General features: G+C 44.1%; 2 protein-coding genes across 12 annotated transcripts in view; both read right to left on the bottom strand.

Moving 5' to 3' along the window:
- Window positions 1-11,726, bottom strand: part of TTC28 (tetratricopeptide repeat domain 28) — a 698,236-nt gene extending 686,510 nt beyond the window's left edge. For both annotated transcript variants that reach the window (XM_066260240.1, XM_066260241.1), the window contains exon 1: window positions 11,563-11,726. In XM_066260240.1, the coding sequence (XP_066116337.1) occupies window positions 11,563-11,658 (96 nt within the window). In that variant the 5' untranslated portion in view covers window positions 11,659-11,726. The remainder of the gene's footprint in view (window positions 1-11,562) is intronic.
- Window positions 11,727-15,899: 4,173 nt separating this feature from the next.
- CHEK2 (checkpoint kinase 2) overlaps window positions 15,900-21,839 on the bottom strand; it is a 40,763-nt gene continuing 34,823 nt past the window's right edge. For all 10 annotated transcript variants that reach the window (XM_066260243.1, XM_066260248.1, XM_066260247.1 and 7 more), the window contains 2 exons: window positions 17,929-18,012; window positions 15,900-16,857 (listed from right to left, as the gene is read on the bottom strand). In XM_066260243.1, the coding sequence (XP_066116340.1) occupies window positions 16,768-16,857; window positions 17,929-18,012 (174 nt within the window). In that variant the 3' untranslated portion in view covers window positions 15,900-16,767. The remainder of the gene's footprint in view (window positions 16,858-17,928; window positions 18,013-21,839) is intronic.

Raw genomic sequence — 21,839 nt, 5'->3', positions numbered from 1 at the left:
CTTAAGTCTTTCATTATTCCTCAAGCACTTAAAGAGTTTTCTTGGGTCATAGAAAAGTGATAGGGACAGGAAGAGGTTTGAGGTTTTTGTTTGTGGTTTTTTCATTATGGTTTGTTGGGGTTTTTTCATGTGTGTGTGGATCTGTGGTTTTGGGTTTGTTTGCTTTAGGTAGATTATTTTTGGTTATTTTTGTTTTGGTGTGGTGTTTTGTTTGCTTTTTTGTTTTTTGCATGCTTTTAAAAGAAGTTAATTAACACAAGAATATAAACAACAATACCAAATCCCTACCACAAGCAAGGCATTGCTCAAAATGCCTACATACATTCTCTTTTATTTAACAATTCTTTAGAATAGATATTACTGTACCATAACATATGTGAGACCACTGAGATGTACAATAGTTAAAATTTGTCAAAACTCATGCTTGGCCTGACCTGTGGTGGCACAGTGGATCAAGCGTCGACCTCAAATTCTGAGGTCACTGGTTCAAAACCCTGGGCTTGCCTGATCAAGGCACGTGAGGAAGTTGATGCTTCCTGCTTCTCGCCCACCCTCTTTCTCTCTCTCTGTCTCTCTTCTCTAAACTGAATAAAGAAATAAATAAATTTAAAAAAAAAAACACAAAAACTCATGCCTGACCAGGCAGTGGCGCGATGGATAGAGTATTGGACAGACGCAAAAGACCCAGGTTTGAAACCTTGAGGTCGCTGGCTTGAGCACAGGCTCATCAAGCTTGAGCACAGGCTCACCAGCTTGAGCGAAGGGTCATTGGCTTGACTGTGGGATCACAGACATAACCCCATGGTCAATGGCTTGAACCCAAAGGTTGCTGGCTTGAAGCCCAAGGTCATTGGTTTGAGCAAGGGGTCACTAGCTCTGCTGTAGCCCGCTTTCCCTACCTGTCCCCATCAAGGCACATATGAGAAAGCAATCAGTGAACAACTAAGGTACCACAACAAAGAATTGCTGCTTCTCATCTCTCTCCTTTCCTGTCTGTCTGTCCCTCTCTCAGTCTCTCTGTCTCTGTCCATACACAAAGAAAAATTTTTCAAAACTCATACAACTAATGTTATCCCAATAAATTCAATTAAAAAAAATGTAGCAGAGCCAAAACTTAGAGATGTGAATCTAGATCTGCATCCATACTTAAGCTTTCAAAGACCATTCTTCCTCACTATTTTGGGGGGAAAGATTTGAAATAGAAAATTGGATCAGTCTACCACTAAATGATTAAGTTAAAAATATATATGCCAAACTCAACTTTATACCTTCTATATACTAGTAATGAACTAGTGATTAAAAATGAACACTACAAAATGAAATTTTAAAAAACAGTTCCAGCCTGACCAGGCGGTGGCGCAGTGGATAGAGCGTCGGACTGGGATGCGGAAGGACCCAGGTTCGAGACCCCGAGGTCGCCAGCTTGAGTGCGGGCTCATCTGGTTTGAGGAAAAGTCAACTTGAACCCAAGGTCGCTGGCTCCAGCAAGGGGTTACTCGGTGGTCTGCTGAAGGCCCGTGGTCAAGGCACATATGAGAAAGCAATTAATGAACAACTAAGGTGTTGCAACGTGTAATGAAAAACTAATGATTGATGCTTCTCATCTCTCTCCGTTCCTGTCTGTTCCTGTCTATCCCCTCTCTCTGACTCTCTGTAAAAAAAATAAATAAATAAAAATAATAATAAAATAAAAAATAAAAACAGAGATGGTGACAACACTGTATGGTTGGGGTGTCCCTCACCTGTAACTCAGGGACGACTGTTTAAAAAAAAAAAAAAAAAACAGTTCCAGGTACAACAGCATTAAACAATAAAGAGACTTAGGAATAAATTTTTGAAAGAAGTGTAAGAGTTGGGCCTGACCAGGCAGTGGCGCGGTGGACAGAGCATCAGACTGGGATGCAGAGGACCCAGGTTCAAGCTCCGAGGTCACCAGCTTGAGCATGCGATCATAGACATGACCTCATAGTCATTGCCTTGAGCCCAAAGGTCACTGGCTTGAAGCCCAAGGTCACTGTCTTGAGCCCAAGGTGGCTTGCTTGAGTAAGGGGGTCACTCACTTTGCTGGAGCCCCTCAATCAAGGCACATATGAGAAAGCAATCAATGAAAAACTAAGACACCACAACAAAGAATTGATGCTTCTCATCTCTCTCCCTTCCTGTCTGTCACTGTCTGTCACTCTCTAGCTCACTTTAAAAAAAAAAAGAGTAAGAGTTGGATGGACCTGAAAACTACAAAACATCACCGAAAGGACAGATTAAGCACAATCCCTATAAAAATCCCAACTATTTTTTGGCAGAAATTGATAAACTGATCCAAAATCGAGGGAACCAGAAAAGACAAAACAGTCTTAAAAAAAAACTTACAATTAATTTCAAAACCTGTTAAAAAGCTATTGTAATTACAGACTGGGTGCTTTAATCCAGTGGTCCCCAACCCCCAGGCTGCAGACCGGTACCAGTCTGTGGGCCATTTGGTACCGGTCCGCAGAGAAAGAATAAATAACTTACATTATTTCCATTTTATTTACATTTGAGTCTGAACGATGTTTTATTTTTTAAAAATGACCAGATTCCTTGTGTTACATACATCTAAGATTCACTCCTGACGCTTGTCTCGGTCACATGATACGTTGCCGCTAAAATTAAACCCATAAACTAGCAAAATGAGTAAAAAACAAAATTCCATCGAAAGTTTTTTTGCGAAGTGGAAAAGGACCAGTGAGGAGACAGAAGAAGAACCTACGACCTCGAAGAAAAAGAAGGCCTCATTTAACAGACAATACCAAGAGTCCTACTTGAAGTATGGATTTATCACAACTGGTGATTCTCGCGCACCAAGGCCGCTCTGCATAATATGTGGCGACTAGCTAAGTAATGAGGCAATGAAGCCTTCAAAACTGCTTCGACCAAGCACCCTACTTTAAAAGACAAGCCTTCTGAGTATTTCGAAAGAAAAAAAGCATGAACAAGAAGGACAGAAACAATTACTGGTGGCCACTACATCAATAAATGCAAGTGTACCGAGAGTATCATACTTGGTGGCTAATCGTATTGCTAAGGCTAAGAAGCCATTCACCATTGGTGAAGAATTGATCCTTCCAGCCACTAAAGACATTTGTCGTGAACTTCTAGGAGAGGCTGCGGTTATAAAGATAGCACAGATGCCTCTTTTGGCTACCACCGTCACATGGCGCACTAAGGAAATAGCAGAGGACATTGAATCACAATTGTTGAAAAGGATTAATAAATCACTGTACTACGCTCTCCAGTTTGACGAATCTACAATATTGACAACAAGGCAATGCTACTTGTTTACATGCATTATCTTTATCAAGAGGATGTGCAAGAGGATATGTTATGTGCACTATCATTGCCAACCGAAACCACAGCCGCAGAACTATTTAAATCGCTGGATGACTATGTATCAGGATAACTGAAATGGTCTTTTTGTGTCGGCATATGCACAGATGGAGCTGCTGCCATGACTGGAAGGATGTCTGGTTTAACTACTCGGATTAAGGAGGTTGCACCTGAATGGGAGTCTATGCATTGTGTCATTCACAGGGACATGCTGGCTAGCTAAAATATACCACCGGAACTTAACAGCGTATTGAATGATGTCCTTAAAGTTATGAACAACATCAAAACACACGCCCTTCACTCGCGCCTGTTCAAGCAGCTTTGTGAGGAAATGAACGCGGAGCACAGACACCTTCCCTTTTTTTTTTTCTTTTTTTTCTGAAGCTGGAAACGGGGAGAGACAGACTCCCACATGCGCCCGACCAGGATCCACCCGGCACGCCCACCAGGGGGCGATGCTCTGCCCCTCCGGGGCGTCGCTCTGCCGAGACCAGAGCCACTCCAGCACCTGGGGCAGAGGCCAAGGAGCCATCCCCAGCGCCCGGGCCATCCCTGCTCCAATGGAGCCCCGGCTGCGGGAGGGGAAGAGAGAGACAGAGAGGAAGGAGGGGGGGTGGAGAAGCAAACGGGCACCTCTCCTATGTGCCCTGGCCGGGAATCGAACCCGGGTCCCCCGCACGCCAGGCCGACGCTCTACTGCTGAGCCAACCAGCCAGGGCCCAGACACCTTCTCTTATACACAGAAATAAGATGGTTATCCCGAAGGAGGTCCCTGGCCAGAGTGTTTGAATTACAAGAGCCAATGCAGATTTCTCTCAGAAAAAAAGTCACCACTAGCAGCCCATTTCAGTGATGAGGAATGGGTCGCAAACTCACTTACTTGTGCGACATATTTAACCTCCTTAATGAACTCAATCGGTCACTTCAGGGGAAAATGACAACTGTCTTCAAGTTGGCAGATGAAGTAGCTGCATTTAAAGCCAAACTGGATTTGTGGGGACGACGCGTGAACAGAGGTATATTTGACATGTTTCAAACATTCACGGGAATTTTGGAAGAGACTGAGCCCAAGCCTTCATTGTCCCAGCTGGTGCACGATCACCTGTATTTGCTTTTAAGAGTGTGAACGCTCCTTCCCAACCACAAAAGATCCACGAATTGCCAAGGAATGGATCCACGATCCATTTATCAACAAACCAGGTGAATCCAATGTGTCTATGCAAGAAGAGGATCAACTACTGGAGATCGCAAATGACGGTGGCCTTAAAAATATGTTCGAGCCCTGGCCGGTTGGCTTAGTGGTAGAGCGTCAGCCTGGCGTGCAGAAGTCCTGGGTTCGATTCTCGGCCAGGGCACACAGGAGCAGCGCCCATCTGCTTCCCCACCCCTCCCCCTCTCCTTCCTCTTTGTCTCTCTCTTCCCCTCCCGCAGCCAAGGCTCCATTGGAGCAAAGATGGCCCAGGCACTGGGGATGGCTCCTTGGCCTCTGCCCCAGGCGCTAGAGTGGCTCTGGTCGCAACAGAGCGACGCCCCACAGGGCCAGAGCATCCCCCCTGGTGGGCGTGCCGGGTGGATCCCGGTCGGGCGCATGCGGGAGTCTGTCTGACTGTCTCTCCCCGTTTCCAGCTTCAGAAAAATACAAAAAAAAAAAATATGTTCGAGACTACAACTCTGCTAGTGTTCTGGATTAAAGTTATGGCAGAGTACCCCGAGATTGCCACAAAAGCACTAAAAACCCTGTTGCCATTTCTGACATTCTATTTGTATGAAGCGGGATTTTCTGCAGTGACAGCAACCAAAACAAAATTACAGAACAGACTGGACATGGGCAACACACTTCGGGTGTTACTGTCTCCCATTACCCCTAGATGGGACCATCTCGTTGCAGAGAAACAAGCCTAGGGCTCCCACTGATTTAGCGTTATGGTTGTTGAGAGATAGGCTACTATCTCTCATTCTATATAAACATTATAATAAATAACCCTTAACTTACAATATTCATAACAATGGTGAGTTGTATTTTTCATGCACTTTATATTTATTTTTGTGTTGTATCTTATTTTTTAAGGCAAGTTTAAGCGTTACCATAGCGACTGGAAAGTGTTTGGAGGCAGAGAGGATGTTACTCATGTTATGTTGTTGGTGCAATGTTAAGAGGACGCTTCTAATAAAGTTGCATACGAGTACACAGTGGATTCATGTTTATTTTTATTGTCGTAGGTTCATGATTGGTAGTAAGCCTGAACCTATCATATTACATATTGATGTCAGACATGAAACGTTGTCAGAATAACAAATTTAAATACAGCCTAAATAATGAGGACATGTTCATTCCTCCTTTAACTTAGCCCAATAAATATCGTAAGTTCGACAATTACATTTAAAAATACCACAGTTTTTACGCCGGTCACATAATTTTATTTTGTGCATTTATCTGTCCCACCCTAAAAGGCCGGTCCGTGAAAATATTTTCTGACATTAAACCGGTCCATGGCCCAAAAAAAGGTTGGGACCACTGCTTTAAACAATAGACATTTATTTATTTATTTTTGAATGAAAGAAAGAATAGCCTGACCTGTGGAGGCACACACAGTATATAGAGTGTCAACCCAAATGCTGAGGTCGCCAGTTCAAAACCCTGGGCTTCCCTGGTCAAGGCACATACAATAAGCAACAAGCAACAAACAAGCAATGAACAACTAAAGTGAAGCAATTATGAGTTGATACTTCTTGTTCTCCCCTACTCTCCTCTCTCTGTAAAATCAATAAAAAAATCTTTAAAATAAATCAAATAAAGAGAATAGACTTGAGAGTCCAGAAATAAACCTAACATATGGTTAGTTGATTTTCTCAATAACGGTACAAAGACCATTCAGTGAGATAACACTTTTTCTTAATATATAGTCTGGGACAATTGGATCACCATATGCAAAAGAATGAATCTGGACCACTACTTTACTCCATACACAAGAATAAACTCAAAATGGATCAAAAACCTATGCGTAAGGGCTTAAAACTCTTAGAAGAAAGCATAGAGGTAATGACCTTGGATGTGATGATTGATTCTAAGATACAACAACAAAACCATAAGTAACAAAAGAAAAAGTAGATAAATGGACTTCATAACAAAACTTTTTTTTGCAACAAAGAACATTATCAAAAAAGTAAAAAAAAAAAAAAGTAAAGACAATCTGCAGAATGGGAGAAAATTTTGCAAATCATATTATCTGATTAGGAGTTAGTATCCAGAATTCTTAAAGAATTCATACAACTCAATAATAAAAAGATAAATAACTCAAATAAAAAATAAAGACCCCCCCAAAAAAATGGACAGGGGTTTGAATAAACATTTCTCCAAAGAAGATACTTAAATGTCCAATAAGCACAAAAAAATTATGCCTAACATCATTAGTCATCAAGGAAATGCAAATCAAAATTGCAGTAAGATGCCCTTAAAGACACTTACTAGGTTGGCTAAAGTTAAGAAGACAGATAATAACAAGTATTGACAGCCTGACCAGGCGGTGGCACAGTGGATAGAGTGTCAGACTGGGATGTGGAAGACTCGGGTTTGAGACCCCCGAGGTCACCAGTTTGAGCACAAGTTCATCTGGTTTGAGCAAGGCTCACCAGCTTGAGCCCAAGGTCGCTGGCTCAAGCAGGGGGGTCACTCGGTCTGCTGTAGCCCCACGGTCAAGGCACGTGTGAGAAATCAATCAATAAACAGCTAAGGAGCTACAAAAAAGAACTGATGCTTCTCATCTCCCTCCCTTCCTGTCTGTCTGTCCCTATCTGTCCCTCTTTCTGACTCTATCTCTGCCACACAAAAGAAATAAAAATAACAAGTATTGACAAAGATGTAGAGAAACTGGAACCCTCACACATTGCTAATGGGAATGTAAAATGATGCAGTGCCTTAGAAAACAGTTTCTAAGGCTACTCAAAAGGTTAAAATAGTTACCATGTGATCCAGCAATTAGGATATGCCCAAGAGAAATTAAACATATGTCCACACTAAAACTTGTTCATAAATGTTTATGGCAGCATTATTCACAAAACAGTGGGCCCTCTGTATCCACATGTTCCGCATCCACTGATTGAAAATATTGAAATAAAAAAGTTATTTTCCTGCTAACATGTACCTTGTAGTTAAGCCTAGGATGGTTGCTTGTGAACATACACAGACTTTTTCTCTTGTCATTATTTCCTAAGCAATACAGTGTAATAATTATTTATGTAGCATTTACATTGTTAGGTATCTATTATAAGTAATCTAGAGATGATTTAATGCAGTGGTCCCCAACCCCCGGGCCACGGACCAGTACCAGTCTATGGGCCATTTGGTACCGGTCTGCAGAGAAAGAATAAATAACTTACATCATTTCCATTTTATTTACATATATTTAAGTCTGAACGATGTTTTATTTTTTAAAAATGACCAGATTCCCTCTGTTACATCTGTCTAAGACTCACTCTTGACTTTGTCTCGGTCACGTGATACATTTATCCATCCCACCCTAAAGGCCGGTCCGTGAAAATATTTTCTGACAGTAAACCAGTCCATGGCCCAAAAAAGGTTGGGGGACCACTGATTTAATGTATACAGGAGGATGTTTATAGGTTATATGCAAATACTATACTATTTTATATAAAAGAGATAAGCATCTGGGATCTTGGGATCTATGGGGAGTTCTGGAATCAATCCCCCACAGATATCAAAAGATAAGTATAACCAAAACATAAGAAAAAATCCACATGTCTATCAACAGATGAATGGATAAACAAAAAGTGGTATATCCTTTGAATGAAATATTACTCAGCAACAAAAAGAAATGGAGTACTGATACATGTTACAACATAAATGAGCCTCAAAAAAAAAACTGCTCAGTTAAAGAAGCCAGTCACAAAAGACAACATATTGTAAGTTACATCATGTTAAATGTCCAAAATAGTTAAATTCATAAACACAGAGAGTAGGTTAGTTACTGCCAAGGGCTGAGAGAAAGGCAAATAAGGAATGTTAATGGGTACAGGATTTCTCTGTGGGGTGATAAAAATGCTCTAAAAGTAGATAATGGTGATGGTAAAAGTAGACATATAGTGAGAATAATACTATAAACCAAGAACTATGCACCAAAGAGGTAAATTTTATGGTAGGTAAATTTTATCTCTACAAAGCATTTTTTTTTAAGATAGTCTTTAAAAAGTCAGTCTTTCTAGTTGATCAATGTCACTCCGTTAAAATTAATTATCTAAATAAAATTTTTTTTAATTTTTTAATTTTTTTGTGGCAGAGACAGAGAGTCAGTGAGATGGACTGATAGGGACAGACAGACAGGAAGGGAGAGAGATGAGAAACATCAATTCTTCGTTGCGGTTCCTTAGTTGTTCGTTGATTGATTTCTCATATGTTCCTTGACCCAGGGACTACAGCAGACTGAGTGACCCCTTGCTCGAGCCAGCAACCTTGGGCTCAAGCTGATGAGCCTTGCTCAAACCAGATGAGCCTGCACTCAAGCTGGCGACCTCAGGCTCTCGAACCTGGGTTCTCCACATCCCAGTCCAACCCTCTATCCACTGCGCCACTGCCTGGTCAGGCATAAAATTATTATTATTTTTTAAATCAGTCTTGGAGATTTGATGTACAGCACGGTGACAATAGTTAATAATTTATTATTATATATTTCTGTATATACATAACATATATATTTGTATTGTATATAAGGAAGTTGTTAAGGAGGTATATCATAAAAGTTCTCATCAGAGGAAAAAATGTGTAACTATATGTGGTGATAGATGTTAACTAGACTTATAGTGATTGTTCTGTAATACATACTAATATCAAATTACTGTTGTACAACTGAAACTAATAAGTTACATGTCAATTATATCTCAATTTTAGTGTTTTTCTTTTTTCTATTTTTTATTTATTCACTTTAGACAAGAGAGAGAGAGAGAAGGGGGAGGAGCAAGAAGCATCAACTCCCATATGTGCCTTGACCAGGCAAGCCTAGGGTTTCGAACTAGTGACCTCAGCGTTGTAGGTTATATCTCAATTTTAAAAATTGAAAACTAACATCCACACAAACTACAAAAAAACCGCACTGAGACAATAAAGCACTTAAACTTTCAATACTTATTCAGATGCAATCTCAACTCCTAAAGTTCTGTCTTCCTATACCTTCTATACATTCATATTTTGTTGTGAACGACAAAAAAAAAAAGCTAATGAAATCAACTACTGAAATTCAAAAAACATGACAAAATCCAGCCCCTGATATATCAAATAACTTACAATCAAACAACTCAATTTTCACATTGACTCTGAACTAAACATAAATTTCAATTTTAAAATATCAGATATAGAGGACAAAATACTCAGAGGTTTAAGCAAATTTCCAACTTTTCTGAATAAACAGTAATTCAGATTTGCTTTCATGAAAATGTAAATACCTGCCTCAACGGAACAAAACTCCATAAAGCTAGTGTTCCCAAATGATGAAAAGAAAAAAGCATATTTTTTATTTTTTCAGTTAGTTTTAACCTAACTAGAGTCTACATAGTTGATGGTTTATACTAACCAATGTATACCCTTCTTTGCTTACAACACACTAAAAACAAGGCAGTATAAACTGTCATAAAAATTATGTTGAAACCGCCCTGGCCGGTTGGCTCAGCGGTAGAGCGTCGGCCTAGCGTGCGGAGGACCCGGGTTCGATTCCCGGCCAGGGCACATAGGAGAAGCACCCATTTGCTTCTCCACCCCTCCGCCGCGCTTTCCTCTCTGTCTCTCTCTTCCCCTCCCGCAGCCAAGGCTCCATTGGAACAAAGATGGCCCGGGCGCTGGGGATGGCTCTGTGGCCTCTGCCCCAGGCGCTAGAGTGGCTCTGGTCGCAACATGGCGACCCCCAGGATGGTCGCAACATGGCGACGCCCAGGATGGGCAGAGCATCGCCCCCTGGTGGGCAGAGCGTCGCCCCATGGTGGGCGTGCCGGGTGGATCCCGGTCGGGCGCATGCGGGAGTCTGTCTGTCTCTCCCTGTTTCCAGCTTCAGAAAAATGCAAAAAAAAAAAAAAAAAAAATTATGTTGAAACCTAATAAAAAATCACATTATATAGTACTCTGACGGTCATTAATCTCAAAAATGTCTCAGGAACTATTTTGGAAACTCCCTGTTACTTAGTCTTCCTACAAATACTCACTGACAATTTACATGTGCCGAGCACTGCACCTGATACCAGGATGCCACCATGAAGCTATAAAGCGAACAGGTCCCTCTCACAGGAAGATAGTGCTTGTCAAATTTGCCTGATCACTTGGTTAGAGCATCGTCTAGAGCCGGTTCGATCCCCGGTCAGGGCACATAGAGGAACAATGTTCCTGTCTCTCTCTCTTCCCTTCCCTTGCCCTCTCCGTGAAATCAATAAATAAAAATTAAAGGGAAAATCTGCCTGATTATAACACTTGGGAGCTTGTTAAAAATTCAAAGTCTGCTCCTTTGCCTAGGAGACTCCGTGGGCCTGGGGTGAGTTGTGACGGCTGTATTTTAATCGAGTGCTCCTATACCCGGGCTCCCCAGCTGTCCTGAGAGCACAACGCTCAGGGCCATCCCATCCCATCCAGCAAGATGCCACACCTCCCAAGTCCGTTCCGCTCAGGATCCTTCACCCTGACCAAGAACCCAAACACACCACAAAGCTGGGGTGGATGTAAAGCGTTCCCAAATCACGCTGTACTAAGCCACCGACACACTTGCTTCCTTCCTGGGACGGACAGCTCACTCTCTGAGACCTGGGACTGTCTGCACCTGAGCCGCCCGCGACTGCGCCGACACCTGTCTCCCAGCGGCTGCTGTCTACCTCTCCCGTGGGCTGGGCCCCGGGTTAGAGGCCCGCCGCCCCACAAGAACTAAGGGAAGGTGGAGGTGCCGCGCGCACTAGGCGCCGACTGTATACCGCCTCCCACCCCCACCCCCACCCCCACCCCAGCGCGCGCGCACACACTCCCGCGAAAACTGAGGCGGATAGGCGACAGACCAGGTCCCGCCGCCAGAGATGCCAGGTGGGGCTCGAACCTGTACGGCGGGGCGGGGTCTGCCTCGCGGACACTCGTCAGCCGCCGAGGCCCGGCCCGCTCGGCTCGCACCAACAGAGTTTTCACAAAGAAAGTCTCCCGGCCCGCACCCCTCACGCACTCACCGGCGCCGGCGGCGACTCGGGCTCCCGCCACCTACGGCTCCGTGCCGGGGTTGGCCCCGAGGTTGGCTCGAGCGCCAGTGGCGGTGATTGCTCCATTCCCGCGGGGCCCGAGCAGCGTTCGCCTCGAGCTAACGGTCCCGCCAGCTAGGCGCGCGCGCCGGTTCCGCGCGCCATGTTCCCGCCGTGCCGCGCGCCACCGCGGCAATCCTTACCACCGCCGAATCGCGCACGCGCGCACTCGTCGAGCCCGCTCCCCGCGCGCCTCCGCGGGTCCCCCACGACCGCGCAAGCGCGCACTCGCCGCGCCCCCTCCCCGTTTGCCCCGCCTCGCGCCCTCCGAGCCGGCCGCTGTTCCCGGCGTCGAGCTTACCCCCTCTGCACCCGTCCGGTCCGGCTGGAGAGCTCGCCGTTCTGGGTTCGGCGCAGCCGCCTGCCGCACTGCGGACGACCCGAGGCTAGGTTCCTTGTCTCCTTCCCCGCGCTGCTCTTTCAACTTCACCCGCTACACGGGTCTGGAGACGACGGTCTGTTCCAGGAGGGAATTACCCCCAAGATGTGTCGGGCGAAGGAGTTCTAAGACTCCTTAAATGATGAGATCCCCCGTCGTGGAGGTGTGCAAGCACGTGCGCGAGCTTAAATGACACAGTGAATGCCCATGTCTCTGGGAGACTCAGACTCCCGCATCTCCACTAACCTTTTTGTGATTAAGGTTAGGTATCGGGGTTCTGTTTCTCCTTAATTAAGAGGGTTCGACAACTAAGGCATGTTGGGAAGACTCAGTAAAATAATCCAGATAAAGTGTTAGTGGCATAGCGAACATAACTGGCGCCCCCCTCCTCTTCTACTACTCTTTTCTTGTTTGTCTTTTAGACCATTTGGCGCCCCTCTGCGAATGGCGCCCGGGGCATGATAGACCCCCTTGTCCGTCCCCCATTCCGTCCCGTTCGTCCGTCGTCTCCCTCCCCCCCCACCCCCGCTAGGCTACTGTAAAGTGTCAACACCGAGCCAAAGATATACCAAATATGATAGTAATCCGGTGACAAGACCTCTTAAGTAGTTTGTTTAATCGTTAAAACACCAAGGCCTCTTGAGAAAGGAAATCTTGATTCAAGTCTCACCTCCACCTATTACAAACTAGGAAACTTGAATAGGTCACTTGACACAATATAGAGCCTTGATTCCTAAATCTGCAGAGGGGAGAGTGGCAGTAATACCTCCCAGAGATGAGATGAGCTTTCAGAAGATGATGTGTGTATGTATGTCCCTGAGCACAATCCCTGGCACACATCAATGTCCCAAAGTTTCACTGGTATAACTCTGGCCCTATCCTCCCAAGACTCCTAAAAGTTTAATGAAAGGGGCTCTGCTCCCAAACCCTGTGGTATAATTAGCTGGGAGGGGTTCACTCAACCTTAGAGCTGGGAGGACTGTTAACTTCCCACATCTTTGCTTTCCATTCTTTGCCCCAAACCTCTCTAAAAACCCTGAAATTGGCAGAAAAACAGGAGCAGAGAATGTTTTCCCTAGTAGAAAATAAAAAGAAGTCTCCAAGGGTCTCTAGGAGTTTGTAAATGGTTGAATTTATTAATCTGGTCTTTTCCAGATACAAGTGATTAAAAAAAAAAAAAAAAAGTCAACCTGAAGTAGAACAAAAAAGGGAACATATTGAAAAGTCCTGGGGTGGTACCTCATTTCAGGCTTTCACTGCACTCATTTGGGTCACATGCCCTTGCCTGAGCCCATCACAAAATTGGCCAGACCTGGCTATATGGAGGCCCTCTAGGAACCAGGTGGGGTCAACCACTCCTAAAGGACTTGGGGGAGAACATGTGGGAGGAGGGATGCCTTCCCAAAAAAAGAGGGATGCAGTTAGCATGAGGCATCAAGTGCAGACTGGCACAAATAAGAACTGTCCACTGCACCATCCACTAGGCACACAGCAGGTCCATCATGGAGCAACATGCTTGTTCTTCATAAGGAAGTAGCAGTTAAGACCCTGGGAAATTCCCCTCTACCTCTGCTCCCACCACCCACCCCAAGCCTGGAATGTCTCAAGTCTGCTTTGTCAAAAGCATCTCAATTATCTATCCATCTTGTGTATCCTCCAAACAGCTGAACAGATGATACTTCCCTGCTCAAGAACTTTCTATGGCTCCCTATGACTACTTATATGGCCCTCTGCCCTCTAATGATGAAAGCCAAAACTGATGGACTCCTTACCACAAATGTGTCCAGCACTTAAGCAAACAGACCTTCTACCACTGACTCCTCATAAACACTGTGGGTACTCGTATTGCACCCATTTTGAAGTAACTTGCCCACAGCCCAAGTCAGAAAATGCAGCCCTGATTAGCACAATATTGCTTCTACCACTAATGTTGTCATCCATTTGTTCCATCTCCATTTGCTCAAGTTTCAAAGTCCTGTGCTCACCTCCAGCTGGGTAGCCAATGGGAAAAGCTGTACCAAGGAAAGAGCCTCTAGGGACCCCTTCAGCTTCCATAGTGGAAGCCTGAATGAAATCTTTGGCTTGTGGCCTCTTCATTTTCAAAAAACTTCGTATCTTCTGACTTTTGAGTCCCTCTTAAAAAGAACATTGTAATGATATTGGGCCCACCCAGATAAGACAGGACAATCTTCCCATCTCAAAACCCCTAACTGAAAAGTTTCTTTTGCCATATAAAGGAATATATTCATAAATTCCGGCAATTATGATGCAAACATCTTTGGGGGTCATTAGTCAGCCTATCATGGTAGGTATAACCAGAGGGAGCTAAAACAAAGTGCTCTGGAAACAGGAGCTGGCAAACTGCTCCAGAGGGAAAAATGCCCCCCAAAAACCATAGCCTTAACATTATTCAAATGAGCTAAACCCCATCTAACTTGTCTATCTCAGCCCCATTCCTTTAAATATGAAAACCACCTAAATCTCCATCAGTCCCCAGGCACCAGGCCAGCCAAGCCTCAGACTGTCTGCAGACCTTTCTAATGCAAACTGCCAACCACTACCCCCATTTTCTGGGGCAACAGCTGTGTGCCCCTGACCGTGTTCTGGCTGGCTCACCAACAGTATCTGAACCAAGACACTCAATTTAAGGCATGACAAAATGAGTGGGCCAGAGACACAAGAGGAGCCTGCCATTAGAACTGAGATCCTGATTATGCCCAGGTCCAGGCACCTGCAACCTTGAAAACAAATCCCTCTTTCCATAAAGGAACTTGAATGGGCCTCCTGTCCCTTGCAACCAAGGTGTCCCAAATTCCAGATCATGGGGCTGTACCCATCCATAGCCTAACACTAGCATTCAAAATTTAGACAGCATCTTTTGAGTTTTGTCAGTCAACATCTCTGAGCCTAGTTAAATGAGACTAAGGAGATGAGGAACATTAGAGTCTGAAAGACCTGGGCTGGGTCACAGCTCTGCCACTAGCTAGCTGTTTGACATTGGACCTTATTCCTTCATTCAGAGATCCTTATCTATCACATGAGAGTGGACAGATGATATAGCCCCAGAATCACTTTGAAGACAAGACCAACCAAGGGAGGGATTTTACAGAACCTCCTTGGTTATTGTTTGCTCAACAAGACACATCCACATGCCTTATCTTCATTTCTAGCAAACATCTCTGAAAACTGAGTCACCCATAACTCATTTGACAGAAGGGACTGAACCAATATGCCTTAGTCTTCTCTATTCCTTTTACCATGATTATCTGTTGCAGAAATATTGTTTGGGCCTGGCTGGTTGGCTCAGTGGTAAAGTGTTGGCCCAGAGTGTGGATGTCTTAGGTTCAATTCCCGTCAGGACACACAGGAGAAGCACCCATCTGCTTCTCTTCCCCTCCCCCTCTCACTTCTCTCTCTTTTCCCCTTGTGCAGCCATGGCTCTATTGGAGCCAGTTGGTCTCGAGTGCTAAGAATGACTCTATGGCCTTCACCCAAGGTGCTAAGAAGAGCTTGGTTGCTGAGAAATGGAGCAATGCCCCAGATGGGCAGAGTATCGTCCCCTAGTGGATTGCCGGGTGGATCCCAGTCGAGGCATATGCAGGAATCTGTCTCTGCTTCGTCTCCTTGCACTGAATTTAAATACATACACACACACACACGTTTGGTTACAAAACTCTGCTGGATATTACATGTAATACAGTTGATGTGCTATGTCCCCTTCCTAAAATGAGGAAAATACTGAATTTTACAACTTATCTGGCCTCAAGGTTTCAGGGACTATTGTCCTGTATCTTCTTTAAAAAAAAAACATACAACTTTTTACTGTGATAAAATACACATAAAATTTAAGATCATTCAAAATATTTTAATTTTATTTATTAATTTTAGAAAGAGAGAAACATCAATTTGTTGTTCCACTCATTGGTTTATTCTTGAATGTGCCCTGACAGGGGATCGAACCTGCCACTTTGGAATATTAGGACGACGCTTTAACAAACTGAGCAACCTGGCCAGAGCCAAAATTTAACATCTTAATCATTTTTTAAGTAAACAGTTCAGTGGGATTAAACACATTCACACTACTGTACAGCCATCACCACCATCCAGTTCCAAAACTCTTCATCTTGCAAAACAGAAACTCTATATATCCATTACACAGTAATTCCCCACCCCCAGCTCCTGGCAACCACCATTCTACTTTCTGCCTCTTTGAGTTTGACTATTCTATGTACCTCATATAATGGGAATTATATAATATTTGGCTTATTTCCCTGAGCATAACTGTGGGCCTGTATCTTTACGAGAGTAAGGATGAGAATTTAAAGCAGGGCCATGGTATATGCACCAAGGTACCTACTGTCTCAAAAGGACACTGGTAGTTAGCCAGTCTCTACAAACTCCACCACAACCTCACTGTGACCCTTTGACTACAACTCTCTATGGAGCCTTCAAAATTTGTATGCATCTCACCCAGGCTGAGACCAGGGACATACCCTGAGAATCCTGCCCAGTGACAGGCAAGATAGAGTGCCAGACAAAAAGGCATATGATTTCAAATACACACACAAAAAGGCAAGCAACTGAAGAGTTGATAAGCAAGCTGAAGCACAGAACCTAGGTTCCCTCAGGTTTTTAATTATGCAGTGATGACTATGAAAAGCGACTATTCCAATAATTAAAACAAACTCTAAAAATATATATATATATAACAGCAGCAGGGTTCAAGAAGGTACATTTCTTTCACATTCAACCAGTGTTCATGAGACAGCAGCACATACAGCCAAGCGTTTTGTGGTGCCGGCATCCTCTGGTTCCCCTTCAAGAAGTCGCTTTCGACTTGTAGAAGGCTAAAAAAAAGGAAAAGAGACAATGTTCAAAGAAAACCACTGGCTTCTTAAGATTATTAAAGTTTCCTAGTGTGCTCCCAGTCAATGTGGGGTATTTCATGTGAAACTTCTAGTACAAAAAATTACTGATTGTCCTGACACCTGAATCCCTACCATGTCCCCCAGACTCAGACATGCTCATCAAACTGACATTTCTCTCTCTGTGGCTTCTGATCACTCAATAACGTATACTGACGATAAGCAGCATAACCAGCTTTTCCTTGGTCATCTTCTCCTAAACTATGAAATTTAAAGAGATGATGATACCTCTCACTGGGAGCCTCAAGTCTTGCTCTTTTTTAGGAAGATAGTCTTTTTTGTGTCTTTGTTTTTCATTTCTAAAATTGTGAGGAGACAGTGGAAAGATGCCTGTCATTCACCAAAAGAAGGCAGGATAGGAATGAACAGATGTTAACTTAAACTTACAAAAACTTTTGGAGAAATAAAATTATAATCAATAAATCATCAATGTGCCTAACTGGTGGTGGCACAGTGGATAGAGCATCAACCTAGGACACTGAGGACCCAGGTTTGAAACCCTAAAGTCTCCAGCTTTTGCAAGGGAATCACTGGCTCAGCTGGAGCCCCCGTCAAGGCACATATGAGAAGCAATCAATGAACTAAAGTGCCGCAAGCATTAGTTGATGCATGTCATCTCTCTCCCTTCCTGTTTCTGTCTCTCTCTCCAAAAAAAAAAAAAAAATTATATATATAAAATCAACCATTTACTGAAATTTTAAATTTTTCAACAAATTTAAATTTGAGCCTCTAAAGTCTTTTTAATCTTGCCTTCCAGGAGACTTCTTGAATGACAATCCCTAGCTGAGCTTCTCTACTGCATTAAGCTTACTCTTCATTATTAATCCTCTAAGGGTGTTAGAGCAGATCAGGCTAAAATAAAATACCTACTACATTATTCATTAAAAAAAAAAAAGGTAAGCAATTGCTATGAAAGAGTCTATTCAAACTCATCATCCTTGCTCATTGGCTCTTCAAACTTAGCCTATGTTTAATAACCACCATCTGAAATACCTGGGATGGGAACTGGGATAGAGCCATTGACTTATTTTCTTCTTCAAAAAGCAAATTTTGAAATTTTCTCTTCATGTCTTCATCCTAAAAAGAAATGAAAAACAGCCTGACCTGTGGTGGTGCAGTGGATAAAGCGTCAACCTGGAATGCTAAGGTCGCCAGTTCAAAACTCTAGGCTTGCCCAGTTGAGGCATATACGAGAGGCAACTATTATGAGTTGATGCTTCCTGCTCCTCTCCCCCTTTTTCTCTCACCCATCTCTAAAATAAAAAAAATAAAAAAAATTTAATCTAAAAAAAAAAGAATGAAAAACATAAGTAGGCTGTATTTGAGGGAAGTGCCTAGAAAGACAGGGCTAGGAAGCCCCTGAAAACAGAAAACTAGGCAAGAACAGCTGGTCTGTCAACCGAGTGGAATGACCTTGCTGAAGTTCTAGAAAGGAAATGACCACCTGCCTTCCCTGAACAGTCCAATCAGCAATCAGGGCTAGGTCAACACTGACTGAATCAAACCATATGCTTAAGAACTCTTGGTGGGTCAGAGAGAACCAGACCTAAGCAGTCCAGCATCCCAGATCTTGACAGAAATGACAATCAGGAAGCCACCCCTCCCCCTGTACACAATGAAGCCAGTTATTGGGGCCATCCTAACAAGCCAACCCAGCAACCTAGAAAAATTCACCCAGCAAGTGCTGTACAAGTCACCAGAAGGCCTTCTAGCCACAATATCCTGAGAGCTTGGGTCTAATGAAAAAGGAAGACAGCCCTGGCTGATTAGTTCAGTGATAGAGCATTGGCTGGGCGAGTAAATGTCCCAGGTTCAATTCCCAGTCAGAGAGCACACAGAGAAAGTGCCCATCTGCTTCTCCACCCCTCCACTTCTTGCTTCTTTCTCTCTCTTCTCCTCTCCTCCTGCAGCCATGGCTTGATTAGAGAGAGTTCGCCCCAGTTGCTGAGGAGGGCTCCACCACCTCTGCCTTAGGCACTAAAAAATGGCTCTGGTTGCTACGGAGCAAGGGCCCCAGATGGGCAGAACATCACCCCCTAGAGGGCTTGCTGGATGGATCCTGGTTAGGGTACATGCAGGAGTCTGTCTCTGCCTCTCCCTCCTCTCACTAAATTAGAGAGAGAGAGAGAGAGAAAGAGAAAGAGAGAGAGAGAGAAGAAGACAAGTGAGCCCTGGCCGGTTGGCTCAGCGGTAGAGCGTCGGCCTAGCGTGCGGAGGACCCGGGTTCGATTCCCGGCCAGGGCATACAGGAGAAGCGCCCATTTGCTTCTCCACCCCTCCGCCGCGCTTTCCTCTCTGTCTCTCTCTTCCCCTCCCGCAGCCAAGGCTCCATTGGAGCAAAGATGGCCCGGGAGCTGGGGATGGCTCTGTGGCCTCTGCCTCAGGCGCTAGAGTGGCTCTAGTCGCAACATGGCGACGCCCAGGATGGGCAGTGCATCGCCCCCTGGTGGGCAGAGCTTCGCCCCATGGTGGGCGTGCCGGGTGGATCCCGGTCGGGCGCATGCGGGAGTCTGTCTGACTGTCTCTCCCTGTTTCCAGCTTCGGAAAAATGAAAAAAGAAAAAAAAAAAAAGAAGACAAGTGAACAGGTCGTAGCATTAAAGGTATTTCTTGCTACTGGAAGGGGAAGGGTGGGGTGAGGGTTGGGAGTATACACAGAGAACTCCCACCTCACCTCCCTGGATGCTCACTTCTGCAGGGTTCAAGGATTTGCATCTGGCAGCCCAGAGAGGTAACCTGGGACACGTCTCCCCACCTTCAGAAAAGTGAAACCTCCATGACTAAGGATGTGGCCTTTGGAGCCAGCTAGAAGATCAGCTCAGCCACCATGAGTAGTGCATGCAGAATACAGACCCAGAGCTGCCTGATTCCAAAGCCCCATGTATTCTGCCACCCAACCTCCCTTCCTTTCCTCCCACTAAGCCAAGTGCATCGTGGTTCAAATGCTATAGAAATGTTTATCTGAAACCTATGTGCTCTTAGTAATGTCACCCCATTAAATTTTCTAAAGAAAAAAAAAGAATAAATGCCTAAAGAAACAAAACCACTTCTCATGTGGCAGCTCCTCAGTGCTGTTGAAAGAACTGACCACAAGTCTCTGTTGGCCTGTATTTAAAACAAGTCATCAATTAGCAATAATATGAAGAAAGAGCTCTTTACCTTAACATACCACATGTAGCAATATGTATCTGTAAATACCCTTTCTTTGAAATGTCAACAATTTATTCAAAAATACTAAGCTGTAATGTGCCTCAAAGGCAAGCAGGAAGGAATCCTCTATTTCAGAAAGTGAACATGAAGCAAAAGTGGATATAAGGGGTGCTCCCAAAACTGGACACTCTGCTAATGACAAAACAGACCAGAATTCACATTCCCAGTACCCAGTCCAGTGCCAGACCCACAAAACCATTTGGTTTTTTCAAGAACATGGAATTTTCCCAAAATAAAACCTAAGCCAGTGTTTTTCAACCACCGGTCCACGGACCGATGCCTATCTACCAGAAATGTCGTGCCAGTCTATGGAAGAGTTAACTGCCCTAATGTTGTATGAAGATTATAGAGTATATAATCATTGGGCCTATGGACCAACTGAAATTTCTGGGGGACCAGCACCAGTCTGCAGATGAGCAGTTGAAAAACACTGACCTAAGCTATCACTAGCGGATGATTTATGTGGGCAATCTGCATTCTTGTCTTCATTCAATGTTTGTTCCACCTTTTGCTGCAAAAACAAAATGTAGACAAAAGAGTATTCAAGTGAGAACCCTGTGGCTGGGCTGAACTTCACCTCTCCCTTGGCTGTTAATAACAGTTTTCTTTTGAAACAAAAAGTGTAAGAAAAATAGCTTATGCTTGTTTATAAATTTGGGCAGATGCAAATCCTGTTCCCAGGCCTAACTAGGCAACTCCATTATTTTTTCAAGACTAACATAGCTCCTCTACTTCCACATCTGGCCCCCAAGAGTTTCCCTATTAGGGCACATAAAAGAGCCAAGAGGCATGTTTCCCTTTTTCGTCAAAATTAAATCCCCACATGCAAAGCCACCCTTTGTTTCCAAATTCTTTTTCTCCAGGGTCCTGCTGTTTCAAATCTGTGTGGTCTATTAAGTGCTAAATCATCTGACAGATTTTTTCTGGGGGGACTGTTTCCAGGGCAACATCCCAAACACACATATCTACTTTTTAAAATTCTCTTTTAAGGATTTGTTGTTCTCAACCTGAGCTGACCTGGGCCGAACTGTCAAGTGTGGAGGGTTGGCAGAGAAAGAATAGGGACAGTCTTCCCAAAGGCCCAGAAGCACAGTGCTAAACAAGACAATTCAAGGAGTTGCTGGCCCAATAATCTAGAGTATTTGAGCCTCCAGCTTAAAGTACCTACCTGGTTAAGTTCCTCATCCCCACAGGAAACAGACCAAATAAAAAGTTCATAGAAAGGGGTATGAATGTGCTGAATGGAACTGCCCTTAACAAAAGACCTGATGCTGTAGCTAATTCCTAAACCGAAAATTATCTCAGTAAAGCCACAAAGAACGTCCAACTCTGGCAGCTGGAATACGGTCAGGATATAATCAAATGGCAACCACAATTCCCAGCAGGGACACAGAGGTAATACACACTTCAAAGGCACAAGTGACAGTCTGCACTAATAGCATGCTCACTCTCCATGCTATTAGTGGGACCCCTTTAAACCCAACCACTTGTGTTTAAGAAAAATTAAATCCCCCAGGGAGGCTGCATGCTCTCTCCTACCCCTGCTTCCTTCATTTAAAGTTGAAGATGGCTGGAATGCAGCCCATCCCACCTGTTTGGGGTAGAAGGTTTGAGGGAAGAGGGGAGCACAGCTGGGGGTAGAGGTTCAGAGTTAGAACAACCTCTCCAAGGAATACAGCCAAATTGCAGACCCAG

The sequence above is a fragment of the Saccopteryx bilineata genome, chromosome 2, assembly GCF_036850765.1.
Source record: "Saccopteryx bilineata isolate mSacBil1 chromosome 2, mSacBil1_pri_phased_curated, whole genome shotgun sequence".
NCBI classification, from domain to species: domain Eukaryota; kingdom Metazoa; phylum Chordata; class Mammalia; order Chiroptera; family Emballonuridae; genus Saccopteryx; species Saccopteryx bilineata.
Note: the sequence above shows the minus strand (reverse complement) of the source record. Positions and strands in the feature narration are given on the sequence as shown.